We start from the raw sequence: 19,088 nt of genomic DNA on the forward strand, positions 1-19,088 counted from the left end.
TGTACGTAGGTGGGGTTTACCAAAACAAGATTATCAAGAATATTCCTAACACACTCACCTGAGCTCACCTTCAGAACACATGTAAGCAATTTCACACCATTCTTGCTATTTTTGTAAACAGTTTCTTATGTATTTTTATGTGATTTGTTTTTAAAACTGAAGCTGTTAGAGTTTATGAAGTAATTCATTATGCCAAAAATAAGAATAATTGTTTTACTCTTAAATAACAAAGTAAAACATCTGTAAAACAACAGTTTAACAATGAACTATTAACTTATAGAGTGCTGCTCACTGGGCGTTTGACTAGGGTCATTATCATTGAGTTACACATTTTTGAATCTGGGAAAGTCTTTCTGCTAAAATTTTACTAGTTTCTGACCCATGGGTTATGTGTGTCACGTCATCATGGATGTGATTTTGTACTGCTTTGTGATTGCCTTAAACAGACAATCTTTGTAACTTGTCTGAGTGCGGTTTGTGGTAAGATCCTCATTACTCAGTTCACAGAGCACTCTTTGGGGTTAGTACTATTGTTTCCAAGTACGTCTTAGTTGGGCAAAAGGGGGATTCTGTGAAATAGTTGCCCTGTCATTCAACAGAATAGACAGATAGTTCATAGCCAGAGTGTAACGGCTCGTTCTTTACGGCTGAAGAGTTACAGCTCTACAGTTCTCTGGAACTCTGAGTGTTAACTATTTGGGTGTTAATACTCCACGAGGGCCCTATCGAGCCCTGTGGTCGGGCATTTTGGCCCTAAAATGAAATATATGTGTGCGCGCACAGTTTGGGATTACTTCAAGAATCTCTATAGAGTGTTGTTCACAGGGTGCTTGACTAGTATCACTATCACTGAGTAATCATTCGGTGTTGTCTTTTATGTCTTTTAATTATTACATTTTAAGAAAGAAAAATACTGTTTCTTTATAGGTTTTCTTAAAAACCGGGATAAACGCTTATCCAGTGTTTTGAAAATTTGGATACAATGTTTACATGTGCAGATACAAAACTAAGATACTTTAAAATCCCAACTACTGAAGTGCATGTAAATGTGGTGATTGAAAAAGGGTTTCAATAGAATGGTTTATTGGTCCACAAGATTTCAAGAACAGCATGGACATATTTTGTGGACCTCAGTGAAGTTTAGAAAATCTTGCATTTGTGTTGATATGGATAATGATGTTTTTAAGCTTAGTTTAGTAAAATGTGCGCATGTGTGGTAGGAGATGTGAGCACACACACAATCAGTTCTCAGTTACACTCATTCATCTGGCATCAGTGTAAAATGTATCTGAATTGATTGTTTGTAACTTAGCTTATCTAATAATAGAAGATTAACTAAGGTTATCTAAGTAACTCAACAGTGTGGTATTTTATTCCTTTAGCTTTCTGCCACACCCTTTTTGGGCATTTTCTTTTTCATGTAAATCTTACAGGCTCTAATGTGTCAATTTACATCTGAACAAACAGGGCCCAAATGTGCTACAAGGCATTAGGTGCACTTAAATGAGGCCCAACATACTAACATTTCTGTTTGGAGTGGCCATCTGGTGGTATCTCTATGCACTAGCCTTGAATGTCAACATGCTCCATGGATTCAAGTAGGGAAATGTCAAGTGAGTTGATGAAAGAAAAACTGAGATTCTGAATTGATTGAAGAAATATGAATGCAGAATCTCCTGAGTATCTAGTTTGTATAAATCACTATAGAATTCCATAGAAAAGAGGGATATATTTTCTGCATCTGAAGTTTTCTCACTCTTGACATCCAATTGTGTTACAAAAGACAGTCTAGAATGTCTTCTTTTTTAATCTACACTACACCGAGTTCTCCCTCCTCCTTCAGCTTTTCTACGATATATATAATTTAGTACTATATATAAAATTATATATAATTTTGTAATTTCATGTATTCTTTTTTATCCTCATCAGAGAAGAGCTGGTGGCCAGAGGTGGGTCAGTCTGGAGATTACAGCACGCATTACAGGAGATTACCAGTGGTGACTGGTTGCCGACACGTCAATCTTGCTACAACGCCTACATCCCCAAATATCAGGAAAAAATCCCTGCAAGCCTTAATGCACGGATGCCTAGAAAGCACCATCAGATGCCAATGCCCCATGTAAGTGTACTCATTTGGGGTGTACCGAGATTGACAGCTCAACCACCAATCAAGTAAGTACCAAATACAAATATCTGTTTTAACTTTAACTTTATCTGTTTACAGTGCACTATATGTCAAGTTATCACAAATCCAGAGTATGATTTTTTGGTGAAATTATAATTCCACGTAATTTTATTTTGTTTTGAAGTTCAGACCCTTAAAGCAGTTCAGATCAAAGGTTATATTTGAGGTAAAAGACATGAGGTTTACAAAGTGTTGCAGGAATAGGGCAAGGAGAGGCCTTAGGAGGCGTGATTTGCTGTTTACAAGCAGTTGCAAGAAGAGGGGATGGAGGACTTGAGAGGCATTTTTTAGTTTTGCAAAGCAGGTGGCAACACCATGCACTGTTATATCATGTAGGCCTACCGCAATTCGGTAGGTCTACATATAGTTTTATAGCCTGACGTAGCCATTCTCAATTCTAGTCAGAATATGACTCTGATACTGCTCCATTGGGACGTAATTATGGGGCGTGTTGCAACCGATACAGGGGGGGAATGCCTCTGCACTCAATTGAATAGACCTAACCAATCAGAGCAACGAAATAACTTACCGTGAGATGTGGGAAGAACACACAAACCATCCTTCTTCTCCACAAATGCCTTAACATTGTTTTCTGGTCTTTTGTAAAAGTTATTGTCCCGTCAATATCTCCAACAACACTCATTAGCGAAATCTAAGAGATACGTAGTAGGGTAGGCTATTAGGACAAAAATGATAGCCTATATCCCCTCTGTTTTTAAAAATAATTCTGTTGAACGCTGATATGCTACAAACATGTTATAAACAGCTGGGAAAGGCTGTCGCAAATCCCTCGAACAGTTGGTCAATCAGAGATTTCAAACGAACGAGGGAACAACATGTCACAATGCAACACGCTGTTTTCCCTTGATGAAAGTGAAACCATGAGTTTTCCCACATCTCAACTTTGGCCAAAGTTTTCAGAAATAATCATTTTCAGTGATGACCTCATTGAAATAATATGCATGTTGGGGTCTTAGAAGCCATCTGTCTCCTAGCCACAGAGTTTTTGTTGCAAACATAATCAACCTAAGCATGCTCAGATGACGTGATAGACGAGGCGCTGTTGCTCACCTGTCCATCTTCGTAAAGCCCAATTTGATTGGTCCGCCGGATCTAGGGCGAGCATAGTTGGTCCTCAATTGAGCAATGCCAGACCGAACTTCCCAACCTCAAATGTTGTGGGAGGGCGGGACTAAGTTCGGATTGGCACCCAGGCTATGGTTTTACAAATGTATACAAATGTAGGTTACACTATTTGCGTGTTAAAATCAACATTTTCTATAAACAGAACTCCGCATTAATCATATCCACTGTGTGTTGTCTTTTAGGAAGGAATACCCATGGCATACCGGTGAGTAACAAACATTCTGTTTATAGATTATTTTATAGATATGTTGGCTAATGTACATATCACTTACGATTACACCAATTTTTTTAGCAACTTCATAAAAGGCCCAATAGAAGCCCTTAATCTGACAAAAAGAGGAAGTCATACCTGCTACAGACTTGAGACAAAAAGAGAATATCTTCATGATAAGCAGTGGAAACGTCATGATGAAAGTTCAGCATCACGTAATGCAAAAATCAGACGATGGAGATATGGAGAGGAGAACAGAAACAAACTCAACAAAACTATTTTGCTGGTAGGAGAAACAGGATCAGGGAAGACCACTCTCATCAATGCCTTAGTCAATTACATGATAGGAGTGAAATTTGAAGAAAAAGTGTGGTTCGAGATCACAGAGGAGGATAGTGAAAAACAGTCTGCATCCCAAACATCAGCTGTCACAGTGTACGAGGTCCATGATGTGAAGCAGTTGATTTCTTTGACCATAATTGACACCCCAGGATATGGAGACACACAAGGTGTGGAGCATGACAAGACCATCGCTGACAGTTTACGTGAACTGTTTGAGTCATATAGAGGAATTGATCGAATTGACGCCGTTGGTCTTGTGGTCAAAGCATCACAGAATCGAGTGACGGACGTCCAGCGTTACATCTTTGAATCAGTTCTGTCGTTATTTGGCAAAGATATAGAAGATAACATAGTGATCATCATTACACACTCGGATGGACTGCCCCCTACAGGTGCTCTTGATGCCATCAAAAATGCAGATACAAGATGTGCCAAGGATAAGCATGGGGAACCAATTCACTTCCTATTCAACAACCGACAGAATCAGCCGCACAAGGAACATCAAGCTAAACTTTACAAAAGAATTTGGAACTCAGGAGAAGAGAGCGCCGAGGATCTTTTAAAGTTTTTACAACGAGTCAAAGGACAAAGCCTGAGGATGACGGGAGATGTTCTAAAGCAGAGAATGCAACTTGAGGCAATCCTATGTGACTTGTTTACAACCATTAACTTGGTGGATGAGGACGAGAAAGAAGAGGAGCGCATCAATGGCATTGTGAGAGAAAACAAGGCAAAACTAGACAACAATGAGAGCTTTACATATATTGCCAAGGAGACAAAGATGAAGAAGGTTCCAATAAAGGATCACTTTAAATTCTGCTATGAAAAGGCAATGTGCTGTGATGTGTGCAAAAAGAACTGCCATTTCCCTGGCTGTACATGGGTAGTAAGGCTAAATTGGTGTTCTGTGATGTCAGGTAATATGTGCACAGTTTGTGGATGCTCCTATAAAGCTCACACAAAAGAAGACAAACTCTACATGCCAGTCACCGAAGAAGTCGAGAAAACAAATGAAGATTTAAAGAGAGAGATTGAAGATGTTTATGGGAAACATGTGGACATACAAGAGAACATTGAGAAGAGGGTAACTGAAAATAGACAGCGAATGTCCCAACTGTTGGAAGAAGCATACAGAGGCATCATTGATCTGGATGAAATAGCCCTGCATCAGGAATCTCTGAACTTCCATGTTGATTTTGATATGCTGATTACAAAGCTGAGTGAAACCGGTCAAACTGAAAAGGTTCTGAAACTGAAAGAAATAAATGATAGGGCTCCGACTGACAAGTATTCAAGTGGATTTCGGGGGAAATTTCAGAAAACAGATTAGTATTTCTGAAACTTTACATTGATCATAAAGCTTCTCATACCACTGCTATGCAGACGACACACAGCTCTATCGGTCCTTTCCACCGGATGATTCCTTGGTCTCTGCACGGATCTCTGATTGCCTCTCAGACAAATCTACATGGATGAAGGCACGCCACCTCCAGCTAAACATCTCAAAAACCAAACTGCTGGTCTTCCCAGCTAAACCTACTATACATCATCACATCAAAATCAAAATTGACCCCGTCTGTTGCACCTACCAGGGCTGCAAGAAATGCTCGATAACCAACTAACCTTCTCCGATCATGTTACCTCGGTTGCCAGGTCGTGTCGTTTCACACTCTACAACTAACGGAAAATCAGGACTTGCCTGACTCAATACCCAACTCATTGTACAGGCCATAGTCATCTCATGACTTTACTACTGTAATGCTCTCCTGACAAGTCTCCCAGCCTGCACGGTGAAACCCCTTCAGATGATCCAGAACACGGTGGCACACTTGGTCTTCAACCAACTCAAAAGGGCACGTTACCCTGCTGCTCACTCAGCTACACTGGCTACCTTTGGCCGCGCGCATTAAATTTAACACTTGCCTATAAAGTACTCTCTAGTTCTACTCCCACTTACTTGAATGCCCTCATACAGGCATATGTTACCTACTGACCGTTGCGCTCTGCCATTCGTACGCTTGGGGCAATCCAAACTTTTGTCATCTGTTGTTCCCTGTTGGTGGAATGCGCTACCAGTTCCAACCAGAGCAGGAGCGTCCTTCTCTACTTTTAATAAACTCCTAAAGACCCAGCTCTTCAGAGAGTATCTCCTCTCGTAGCACCAGTGGTGGAGGAAGTACTGAAACTCAGTACTTAAGTAAAAGTACAAATACACAGAGAAATATTTACTTTAGTAAAAGTAAAAGTACCACAATGACAACCCTACTTAAGTAAAAGTAAAAAGTACCTGCTTTTAAATGTACTTTAAGTATTAAAAGTAAAAGTATTTGCATAATGATTTATTCTCTTAATATCTATATTCTAAAAGGAAAAATCAGTATGGGCTGTGGTATTTTAATTAAGCTAGTTTTAGGTTATACTCGACTAAATAGTTTTAAGCTAATGCAATTGTGCTTGCCATCTGTGGCACAGTTTACATTCTGACCTACAAGACTGTAATTCTGGTTACTATAGGGTGATCTGCTTAGTAATATCATTCAGCAAAACACGAGAGCCTGAAGCAGAGAGGGTTAAAGCGGAGCTAGTAATCAAGGATCTTTGCCTGAAGTTTAACGGGGTAGACAAGGGAAACGTCGGGTGGATCGTAATAATTATGCTGATTGAACAGAAAAGTTGCTGAGAAAGGTGTCTTTATGATTAGGTTCAGTTTCACTTGCGCAGACGCATAGACATTGAATGAGCGCTCACATTACTACCCCCAATTGTAGGCTATGCATCTTTATTTGATCACACACAATTAAGGAATATTTCCTAATCTGGAAAATGTTACGTTTTTTCCGGCCACCGGTTCATTAATAGTCTAGGCTACCATTCATTTGTGCCGCAAATGATCAGACGTGTGACAGAAGCATGGGCATAGCCTGTAACTTCGCTGATCCGCGGATAATCTCATCGGAGAGGAGGCCCTAACGCTGCAGATAACAGACAGAGAAAGGCACAGAACACAGTTGCATGTACAGTGTAGCCATGGGTCTGGTGAATAGCCTACCGAATGCAGATGGCTACAAGCTCACGCTCTGCCTGGTCTAGACTAAAAGCTTATGTTTCTAAGAATGCACGTAGCGCTCCAGAATCTTTGGTAGCAACCCCGCCCCCTGGTAAAACAAACGTGTTTGTCAGAGAGAAAAAAAAACTGATAAAATGTATCGTAAAAAGGAACGATGGTGTTGTAGAAATGTAGCGGAGTAAAAGTACAGATAATTGCTGTAAAATGTAACGAAGTAAAAGTCAAAAGTATGCACTATACATTTTACTTAAGTAAAGTACAAATACGTGGAAAATCTACTTAAGTACAGTAACGAAGTATTTGTACTTCGTTACATTCCACCACTGCGTAGCACTACCTACCTACTTGCTAATTCTAGCACTTACCACCTGACTAGAACTGACACTTGACTGTATGGAAGTAGCACTGACTGGTGCACTAACTTGTCCTTATTGTACTCTACCTTGATTGTTTCCCTTGTTGGGAGTCGCTTTGGTTAAAGAGCGTCAGCCAAATGAAATGTAATGTAATGTAATGTAATGTAATGCAATGTAATAATCAGGGCATCAGATAATAATTAAAGGCATCATTTGTAATATTGTAATTTATTTTGTTGTGTGAGTAGACCTTGCCTGTCTATGAACATATCTCTTTTGTATCTTTTTGTAGATGGCAAACAATCAGCATATTTCTATAAAGACTTTTCTTTTTCAGTATTCAAAAGACAAGCTCTTGCCATTGATGTATGTTTTATGCTGTAATCAAGGATGTATGTCTGATTTTGAGATCAATAGGAAGAAATGAATGAAATATCCCAATAAAACGTCAAGTATTTTTGCGTTTTATCTCACATTGTGATTCCATATGACAATGGGGGTGGGGCCCCACAAGGATAACATGGAACCATTGTTTTTCATTTTGATCTGTAGCCCCCGCTGGACTGGACCCCCCGAAAGGAGGGTAGGGCAGACACAGTTTTCTGTGAATACTGTGAAAAATTAGGTATTGTAATCACTATATCTCAGGCTAACATGGTCAGAACTGCACGAAATTGAAAGTGTACGATCATTATGACACCTTCTGAATGCATGCCAAGTTTTGTGGACTTTCATTCATGGGGGGCCATACAATAAATTAATTTATGTGTACATTTAGTGACTGTACACCAACAGAGTTTTCTGTAAATATCTTGAGAACCGTAGGGCCTAGGATGACCAATCTTTTGCGTATGTTTGCCTCCTGGGGTCATGTTAACCCATTCCATATGCACACATGTGCATAAACAGATACACACACATACATTCACAGTAATCATACGTATGACACATACGCACACAGTAGACATATGTACGCATGCATGCACATGCACACACACAGGCACAAACACAAGCACATGCACGCACACACACACACACACACATATACATAAACACGTACACGCACACATGCACACAATTCAAAAATTTCTCAGAATTATGAACAGGCAAGATGGGGGTGGGGTTGTATAAGATGTATTTTACATGTGAAATCTATGAACTAATCATGTTTTGGTACTTGTCTATCAGATACCAGTGAGAATTGAGTGTGCATAATGCAATTCAGTGAGACAGTTAGAATCATATATGCCTTTCACCTTTTGTTTTTAGCCAGCAGCCAGACCAGCAGATACCCTGACTTTGCTGAATCACTGAAGCTAAGCAGGCTTAGTTAGTACTTGGATAAGAAACCTCCTTGGAAGAGTAGGTTCCTGCTGGAAGTGGTGTTGGTGGCTGGCCAGTAGGTGGCACTCATCCCTGTGGCCAAAAGCCGCCAAACAAATATCAATCCCAATAGACCTCTGAAGTTCGCCTACAAAAAAGCAGCCATCTTTGACATCCGGTATCTGGCGATTTTTCCTATGGGAAAATAACATGGGGATTTTGAATTATCGCACCTGTTAAACTCTAGCGGGGAAGAAAAAGTCTGAAATGCAGACGTTTTCCTGAACACACTTTTGTCCTCTGCCTTCGAGTGGATACTGTGATCTCGGGTACATCAAGGCGGGACACTTAGATTTTTGCTACCCCAGAGCTAACCTGCAATGCAACTTGCCATAGGTAGTTAGCTTCAATTAACAATCGGATCTCCTTATATGGGCAAAGATGGCCGTTTTGGTTCTTTTTTGTAGGCGAACTTCAGAGGTCTATGCCCTATTGCAGTGACAGGGACACTGTACTGCAGGAGATGTTTTCCTTTGCATGAATGTTAAATTGAGATCCTGACTCACCATGGTTGTTAAAGATCCCATGGCACTTATCGCAAACAGTAGGTGGTTCCCTGATTTGCTGGCTAAATTCCCAACCTGGTTCATTCAATTTGGCCTTGTAATCATCCTCCCAGTGTGTAATTGGTTTGTTCACTCCTTCACTCTTCACCTGAAACTAGTGTGTGGTGAACATTCTGGCACATAATGGCTGTTGTTTATCACTCAGATGGGTGCTACACATTGGTGGTGCTTAGTGAGATTCCACCTCTCCTCTGAGGAACTTTGAGTGTCAAGAAAAGTGCTATAACTGTAATATGTTGTTGTTACATTAACCCTTCTCACTCCACCCTACATATATATATATATACTTTACATTTGATGTTTGTTAACATTGTTAAATTATGGTGATTCACTAGTCCCCTACAGTATTTTGAAGGATTGAACCAGTTCTGCATGCATTATTGTAACAGATGGGCTAGGTTATTGGTAAAGTGGTTGAATAGCACACTACACATGCACACACACATACATGCACCCGCACAAACACGCACATAAACACACATACACACACACACACACACCCTCACACACATGCACCCACACACACAAACACACCTACATACACAAACACACACACACACACACACAAAAACACACACACACAAAAGCTAACTGACCTTTTTTTTTAATTTTTATTTATTTTTCCTTTATTTAACCAGGGGGGTCATATTGAGACTATAGTCTCTTTTTCAAATGGTCCCTGGCCAAGAAAGGCAACACTGCAAGTAAAAATAGAGAAGCCTCATCTACAAAAGACAAACAGTGAACCAACCATGCACACATTAACAACAGCAAACACTAGTACAGACAAGGACCACAAAAAGCAACAAACAGAGCACACCACAATTACATAACATTATGACACCACAACACAAATCACACCACATTATACAGCAACATAACAAAACACAAACACAACACCTAACAAGGAAAAGAATTGAACACAGTGACAAAAAATGTAACACAACAATGTAACATATAACAAGACATCACAACAAGCAAAAGCCACAAACAGTAAAAACAATAGATAGGAATAGTAGCCTACATGCAATTACACTTATAGCTGAAGGTCTCTGAGACATACAATTTAAACTAATTTAGTGAGATAAAAGTGCTTAGCTTTAACTGTTTCTGCAAAGCATTCCAGGTTGAAGGGGCATTATAGCGAAAGGCAACTTTACCAAATTCAGACCTTACGGCAGGTGTAATAAAAAGAATGCTATTATTAGACCTAAGATTGTACCTATTGTTTTCTACTGAAGATAAAACTGATAAATAAGAGGGCAACAATCCTATAACTGCCTTATAAATAAAGACAAGCCAGTGATGCTGTCTACGAACTGAGAGAGGAGACCAACCTGATAAACTGTATAAGCTGCAGTGATGTGTGGAGTACTCAGCCTTAGTGACAAAGCGCAAGGCAGTATGATAGACAGAGTCCAGTGAACGTAATACGGACTTTGCTGCATGCATATATAAAATGTCTCCATAGTCCACAACAGGCAAAAAGGTAGCAGCTACAAGTTCCTTCCTTACTTTTAGATTAAAACAAGTCTTATTCCTGTAGTAAAAACTTAACTTTACTCTCAGCTTCTACATGGGGTTTAAATGAGAGCTTTTCATCTAATAAAAAACCCAGATATTTATAACATGCCACTTTTTCAATTTCTTGGCCATGTAGAGTGACAATTTGAGGCAGATCCTGTACATTACTAGAGTGCGTAAACAACATATATTTGGACTTTTTAGAATTTAGCACCAGTTTTAATTTTAATAGATTCTTTTGTAATATTATGAAAGCATCCTGCATTTTCTTTAATGCCTCATATGGAGATCTGGCAGTGCTGTATATGATGGTATCATCTGCGTAGAGGTGTACAGCTGCATCTACATTTGTACAAATTTCATTTATGTAAATTGTAAACAACAGAGGCCCTAGTATGGAGCCTTGCATTTGCATTTGAATGTAAATAGTCAGATGTTGCAACTGACCCCGGGCCCGGGGACAGTTGCAACATTGTTTGGGGATGGTTGCAACATGTTAAAAATACAATATATTACAATAAATGTCAGTGCAGCAAAATTATTATTTTTGTATGTAAATACAAGTTATGTAAGTTATAATAATATTACGGTGTTATTTATTCACCAGCTTTGATTAGCTGACAATTATAGATTTGTCTAGCTCAGTAGGCCTTATGTGCAGATGTCAAATATTGAAATTGATATAAAATACAGTAGGACTTTAGTGACATAGGAAGAATGGAACCATTTTGGAGGCAATTAACTTTTATTTAGACTATTGTCATGTAAAACATGTTTTTAAAAATATATATTTTATATTATCATATTTATGCATTGTTGTTGCAACTGTCCCCTTTCCTGTCAGCCATGATAAAACCTTATGTGATAGCTAAACAAGGGGACCTTGACACATGCTAACCATACTAGCTTAAAGTTAACATATCACTCATTTAAATAATATAAGTTTGAGCTGAATCACAAAAACAGTGACAGCAGTTTAACAGAAACAAAGCTCAAGAAAATAAATACTTTCATACCTAAAAAACAGTTTTTTTACAATAAATCCTGGAGCAGTTCAGGAATGTCCTTGCTTTTTCTCTGCTAGGGGGGGCATCCAACTGAGCATATGCAGTGTGAATGTCATCACTCTACGTTGTTTCTGATTGGAGAAAATGGACATGTTGCAACCATCCCCTGTTGCAACTGTCCCCGGTCTCCCCTATCTGATCATCCCGCCATCCACGTGGTGTAAAAGAAAAACATGATTTGTCAGGCCAGGCCACCTTCTTACATTGCTCTGTGGTCCTGATGCTCATGTGCAATTTCGGTAGTGGACAGGGGTCAGCATGGACACTTTGACTGGTCTGTGGATACGCAGCCCCATACACAACAAACTGTGATGCATTGTGTGTTGTGACACCTTTCTATCAGAACCAGAATGACCTTTTTTCAACAACTTGAACTACAGTCTGTTGGATCGGATGACACAGGCCAGCCTTCACTCCCCACACGCATCAGTGAGCCTTGGGGGACCATGACCCTGTCACCTGTTCACCACTTTTCCTTCCTTGGATCACTTTTGATAGGTACTGACCACTGCAGACCAGGAACACCCCAGCTACAGTTTTGGAGATGCTCTGACCCACTCTCTAGCCATCACATTATGGTCCATGTCAAAGTCGTTTTTCCTGCTTCTAACACATCAACTTTGATGACAAAATGTTCACTTGCTGCCTAATATATCCCACCCACTGACAGGTGCCATGCTATTGAGATTAATAGAAAACAGCCACATTCTTACCTTTCATTTGAGACCAGGATTATGCTTCTACACAAAGGGGTTCATGTGCAGTAAGCATTTGATTGTTAGTATGCATTTTGGATAACCAAAAGTCCTATGGGGAGTTTCCATAGGCATTTTACAAAACACATGAGCATACCTTGTCAAATAATGGTCTAAAGCACTCATATTTTCATTCTATATTGATCTACTTTTGCACACACCTTCACAGGACCTGGTGCTAGGGCTCAGTTGTGTTTCTAAGTGATATCAAGTGACCTAGAGGGCTGAAATGTGGTCAGTTTATAGATGCTTGTAATCCGGCAGAAAGAAAAAAACTATATTCTAGCCTCTGTAACTCTTTGTCAGTACATCACACAGTTATTTTGACTGTTTCCTACGAAACCTTTTCCTGTAGCTGTACTGCAGAGTTCACTTCAGTCTAGTGTTGCCTCCAATAACACTACCAGTGCTTACAGTTTTTTACAATTGTTTACACACGTTTTCAAAACTCTGTGTCTATTTTTCAAAACTCCACACATACCCACAACTGCTCACACAAAATGCAAAATGCCTCAAATCTCCAGCAAAATGACACACAACATTCAAAATGTCAAAAACACATGTTTAAATCAAACATTCGCCTCACATTACAAACACTTTTGTCCTAATATGACATTTTGGATACATCATGTACACACTGTTGCTCAAAACCTAAAGCTCTTCTGTCTTAGGCTTTCTATATGTATTTCCATACAAGAGTGAAAGTTACGGTATCAACAAAGAGAAGTTGAAATACACAGTAAAAATGCAAGCAGTAGTAGTAGCAGTAGAAAAATAGTGATTTTTCCCAAATAATTTGCTGTTGTGAATACAGTATTTTACAGCAAACAAGAAAAAAAGCAAATAAGAATACAGTGACCACCAGATGTACATGTAGTTTTGAAAACACTGATTTTTTTTTTTCTTCTAAAGACAAGTGTGTGTGTGTGTGTGTGTGTGGGAAGTGGGGGGGGGGGGGTCGTGTACAGTATGTATTCATAGGCCTATAGACCCTTTCAACTGCAGAAACAAACAATTGTACAATTTTCTGGAGGCACAGAAAAATGTATTGAGCTAATGGTACTATAACATGGGGACAAACAAAAATAGAGTAAAAATACAAATTTTACATAAAGTTAACTTTTTGTAGAACATTACTGTAAGCTGTACGTCCAATTACTGTATTTTCTCTATTTTTAAAGTATCTGCATTGGTTCTGAATATTTCAACCGGAAATCCTCTAGGAGCAGATTGAAAGGGTCTACCTATATAGAGAGTATATCTATTCATAGACCTATACTAAGGCAATGATTGGATGGTGTTCAGTAAAGTAAAGAGTGTTTGCACATGTGAAGAGAAAGAGTGAAGCACTGGTGTTTTGCTAAATGTGTTTTAGTCAATTGAAAACTGAGTCAAACACTGAGAATTAGTGTATGGTTTTGCAGATTTGGTGTCAGGTTATGATGTTTGGAGAACATGTTTAGAAAATTGTGTGACAAGCAAAGATTTAGTGTGTAAGCAGTTGAAAAAAACTGTAATGGCACACTACATCAATGAGCACATCAAATCCACCACAAGTTATTGTTTGTAAAATGGTTGTGTTGTTTTTCTATTTACAGTTTTTTTCAACTGCTTACACACTAAATCTTTGCTTGTCACACAATTTTCTAAACATGTCCTCCAAACATCATAACCCGACACCAAATCTGCAAAACCATACACTAATTCTCAGTGTTTGACTCAGTTTTCAATTGACTAAAACACATTTTGCAAAACACCACACACAATTTTCTACCTAACACACAAAAATCTAACAGGAAGTAACTTGATTTCGTTCTTCAAACACAACCCATCAAAATGCCACACTAAATCACCAGTGCTTCACTCTTTCTCTTCACATGTGCAAACACTCTTTACTTTACTGAACACCATCCAATTATTGCCTTAGTATAGGTCTATGAATAGATATACTCTCTATATAGGTATAGACCCTTTCAATCTGCTCCTAGAGGATTTCCGGTTGAAATATTCAGAACCAATGCACTTTGAAAATAGAGAAAATACAGTAATCGGACTTTAGCTTACAGTAATGTTCTACAAAAAGTTGACTTTATGTAAAATGTGTCTTTTTACTCTATTTTTGTTTGTCCCCATGTTACAGTACCATTAGCTCAATACATTTTTCTGTGCCTCCAGAAATGCCTTATCGCTTACTGTAGAATTGTTTGTTTCTGCAGTTGAAAGGGTCTATAGGCCTATGAATACATACTGTACACGCCCCCCCCCCCCCCCCACACACACACACACACACACTTGTCTTTAGAAAAAAACAAAATCAGTGTTTTCAAAACTCCATTTACATCTGGTGGTCACTGTATTCTTCTTTGCTTTTTTTCTTGTTTGCTGTAAAATACTGTATTCACTATTGCTTGCATTTTTACTGTGTATTTCAACTTTTCTTTGTTGATACCGTAACTTTCACTCTTGTATGGAAATACATATAGAAAGCCTAAGACAGAAGAGCTTTAGGTTTTGAGCAGCAGTGTGTACATGATGTATCCAAAATGTCATATTATGACAAAAGTGTTTGTAATGTGAGGCGAATGTTTGCTTTAAACATGTGTTTTTGACATTTTGAATGTTGTGTGTCATTTTGCTGGAGATTTGGGGCATTTTGCATTTTGTGTGAGCAGTTGTGGGTTTTGTGTGTGGAGTTTTGAAAAATAGACACAGAGTTTTGAAAACGTGTGTAAACAATTGTAAAAAACTGTAAATGTATACATTTATTTAGGCCTATCTGTTTTGTTAGTTGATATTTGGCCTTGATTTGGTAATAAAGTGGTTACTGACACTGTTTTGATTTCTGTTTTCCTTGTCTGGTTACATGACCGGGTATAAACACTTACATTTTAGATGTTTAATTATCTGAAGCATACTGTGTATGGAGAGTTTTAATTGCACGAGAGGGAGGGGGAGGGAGTAGCAAGCTAGCTCTCTGTTTTGTTTGAACATCAACAGAAGTGACGTATCCCCGCTATCGCTAATACAACCAATACATGATGTACTGAAGTCAGCCAGCAGAGGGCAGTAGATCCTTCTAACAGTGCAACTGAAATCATGATGGGCCCTTGGGTACACGCAACTGGCCTGGTACAGCAACAGCAGCAGTCACCACGGCCATCACCATTACATGTGCCACACCTACCTGTGGATTTACATCGCACAACACACATTAGTCTATTTGTACACTTTCTCATTAGTCCTCATTTTTTACAAAAACAAATATAACAGTTTATTTTAGTGCAGAATCACCTTCGAAAGCATGTCTAGGCCTATGTACAACATGCAGTCTGCATTCATAAAATAGGTGCTTGATTTTATACACGGCAAGGGACCTGATAAAACCCATAGCTAAATGTTACTAATAGCCAACTGCAGCCCTATAGGTCTATGTATTGCTCACAGCACGAGAATGTTAAACCATTGTTTTTTCCTGCCTGATGTTCTCGAGTTGAATTCAATCTTATTTATATCCAATACACTTTGTCATTGCTTATCATAAAAACTAGCAAAAAAGCTTTGAAAAATGCCTGCTGCATGAATCTGCTGAACTCAAATTATAAGGAGTTATACATACTAGACAGTTATCTTCCCTAAGCAGACCTCTTTAAAATGAAAAAGAAAAATCACTATAAGCCTGTATAGGCAGCAACTATCCTGTTCTATAACAAAAATAAGAATCTATGTTGTATGGCCATGAGGATTTGTCTGCAGGTCATTGTTTTATGATTGAGGGGGTCCATCTCAGATAGGCCAGGGATAGATAATAATATGGGTCTTCAGGATCCACCAATTCACAGAAATGCCACCTTGTTTTTCTGGCCCTTTAGCCAGGGCTTCTAATGCTATCTTAGTTTACTTGCTTTTTGGATTGCTCCCCACAGTTCATATTGCCAGGATTCAAAGGGGCCCTGGATTTATGATCTACATAACTTACATCATTTTACATCTTGTGTTTCCCGTTCAGTCAATCTACTTTGTGCCAGTGTTTGAAAAAAAAGTTTTTGTCTGGTGTAGGTTGGGCAGTCTAGTGTTGGACAGGAAAGTGGGTTGTCTCATCCCAATAGACTTTAGGCTCTTTTATCCAAGTGTCTGTGCAGGAAGGGACAGACTGTGTTCAATTTTCCTCCTCTAGATCTAATCACCGTACACATAAATTCTGTCCTTGATTAAATATGAATATCTTACCTGGCCTAAACTCTTTGGCAATAAATGTAATTAATTACCAGCATGGCAAAACAAATCTGTGGTGTGATGGGATGTTTCTTTAATGCATTGTAATATGGAAAAGAGCATAGCTTTTTTGAAGCAGTTTTTGAAGCAGTTTTGGTTAAAATGTGATTTGTGGCACTCACTTTACTGGCTAGAGTTATTGCAGACATGTTTGAAAAATCTATCTCTCTCTCACACTCTGACTCTGTGTGTGTGTGTGTGTGTCTCTGTGTGTGCGTGTTTCTAAAAGGCACATATTGTCCTCCGTGGCATCACACCTTCGGTGCGCGTGCCCTCTCACACACACACACACACACACACACACACACACACACACACACACACACACACACACACACACACACACACACACACACAGAGTGGCAACAAACAAACTGATACCTGCTTTCAGTCTGATTATCAAACAAATGGCCACTGACACCTGAGCCTCAGATCCTATTAGGGTTCCCCGGCGGGCTTGGGATGGGGTGCGAGGCTCAGCCAGGCTCTGCGGGAGAGGGGTATTACACCACCCCAGATGGAGCCCCGAGGGGTGCGGGTGTCGCCATGCTGATTACATCCCATAATCAGTGTCACGCGGGCACACGGATACGACCAGACAGTGATCGGGGTCAGGAGCCACCACCACCACCACCGGCCTTCAAAAAAAAATAATAGGTTTGCAGTAATCTTATTGTAAAGCCCAGGACTCGTTATCTAACGATTTAATGTTATCTAACGATAATGAATCCTCGGTGTATAGATGATAATTAACTTAAGATAGTTAAAATAATACAGCAGTATATGGGACTTTTCTGTTCCGCAAATGTGTCTGTTAACTTACTTGTGCCTCTAAAGACAATTTAATTTGGCGGTGGCAAGGAGAGTATTGGGTTGTTTAATTAAGGTGTTATGTTGAGACTTGAGGCTCAAAGGGTTTCAGATGCTTGCTGAACATCAAAGCTTCTGTTGAACATTGAGTTTGACCTGTCAGTGAGACCAGTACTGTGAATGACTGAATGGCTCCAGAAATATAATATTCCAGAGATTGCAGAGTGTTGATATGAAAAGTTAAACTCCCCTTGGCTGAAACAACATTTAAAAAAGTGTGATTTTTTTATGCTACCACAATAGCAATAAACAGTACTGTAGTCTGTTACAACTCTTTCATACCCCAGGCACAAGCTGGGCAATAACAGATAAGACAAGTCTCAAAATATAAAATTATATTTAAAAAACGTCAGTCGACATGATATAGGCCTACTGGTCTCTCTCCCTGTCTTGTACAAACTCACACCCCAAACCTGGCTGCCCCTCCTCTACAGCCTGTGATACTCCACTGTGGTGCCACACTTGCGTCGCCGTGATGCTAGTTGGCTCATGGGTCGCGGCAGCTGACGGATCAGGTCGATGACATTTCTCAGGCGAGGAGAGCCCAGGGATTGGGCCGACTGTGCAACACGTGTCCCCACCACCACCTGCCGCCCTGACTGCCATTACCGCATTGAAGGGCAAAGGTCATTTGGGAATGGGACTCTCAATACGTGAGATGACTTGATGCATTGTTTTATTGCTAAATGAATTATGTTTTTATGTTATTGTGTTACTAAAATATTTTTGCGTGGGTGATTCACTATTTCTTGGAATATTTTTTATGTTTGGCACTGAATGTAGGTTTTTCTCACTGATTGCACACAAATAGTGTGTTATTTTCATTCAGTTTTAGTAATTGCACTCATGCAGATATGTCGACTGCAGGGACAGAATTGTGTGTCGACAAATCTGAGACCCTTTTCCTGCTTGTGTTTGTCTAGAGAAATCCAACAATACCTTTTCAGAAACATAGAATACAAGCTGAAAAGGGTCCTCACAGATATGACAACACACAATTCTGTCCCTGCAGTCAGCATTACTGCCTGCGTGCAATTACCAAAAATGAATGAAAATACATGTTTTTAATCGCTTTCTACTTTCTTCAAAATATGAATATCACAGTCTTTGAATCCTTGAGTCCATAGAGTAAAGCTCCTTTCAATATAATGACAGATCCCCTCACTTATCAGAGTGATCTTTTCTGATATATTGCAATATTCCATGCAACATATCTTTCCATCTAAAAATGAACAGGTTTCAATAGCCCAGGATGAAGCTGACAGCAGCACACAAACACACAAGCACGGATGCTCAAACAAACCTCCATCTTTCTATCCTCCCTCCTACCTAGACTCACCTTTG

The 19,088-nt window shown here is 39.4% G+C and overlaps 1 protein-coding gene across 2 annotated transcripts; it reads left to right on the forward strand.

The window, feature by feature from the left end:
* The first annotated feature begins 17 nt into the window (after positions 1-17).
* LOC143127406 (uncharacterized) lies at positions 18-7,780 on the forward strand. 2 transcript variants are annotated; one of them, XM_076288894.1, is made up of 4 exons: positions 18-81; positions 1,930-2,172; positions 3,514-3,536; positions 3,624-7,780. In XM_076288894.1, the coding sequence occupies exons 3-4, from the start codon at positions 3,526-3,528 to the stop codon at positions 5,212-5,214; spliced, it is 1,602 nt and encodes a 533-aa protein (XP_076145009.1). In that variant the 5' UTR covers positions 18-81; positions 1,930-2,172; positions 3,514-3,525; the 3' UTR covers positions 5,215-7,780. The 2 variants fall into 2 exon arrangements, with proteins under 2 accessions (XP_076145009.1, XP_076145010.1); XM_076288895.1 differs by lacking the exon at positions 18-81 and adding an exon at positions 1,521-1,613.
* The last annotated feature ends 11,308 nt before the right edge of the window (positions 7,781-19,088 follow it).

This window comes from Alosa pseudoharengus, unplaced genomic scaffold (genome assembly GCF_046254945.1).
Source record: "Alosa pseudoharengus isolate Yale_2024_CS ecotype anadromous, Long Island Sound unplaced genomic scaffold, YU_APseudo_1.1 YU_APseudo_1.1_scf_17, whole genome shotgun sequence".
Lineage (NCBI taxonomy): Eukaryota > Metazoa > Chordata > Actinopteri > Clupeiformes > Clupeidae > Alosa > Alosa pseudoharengus.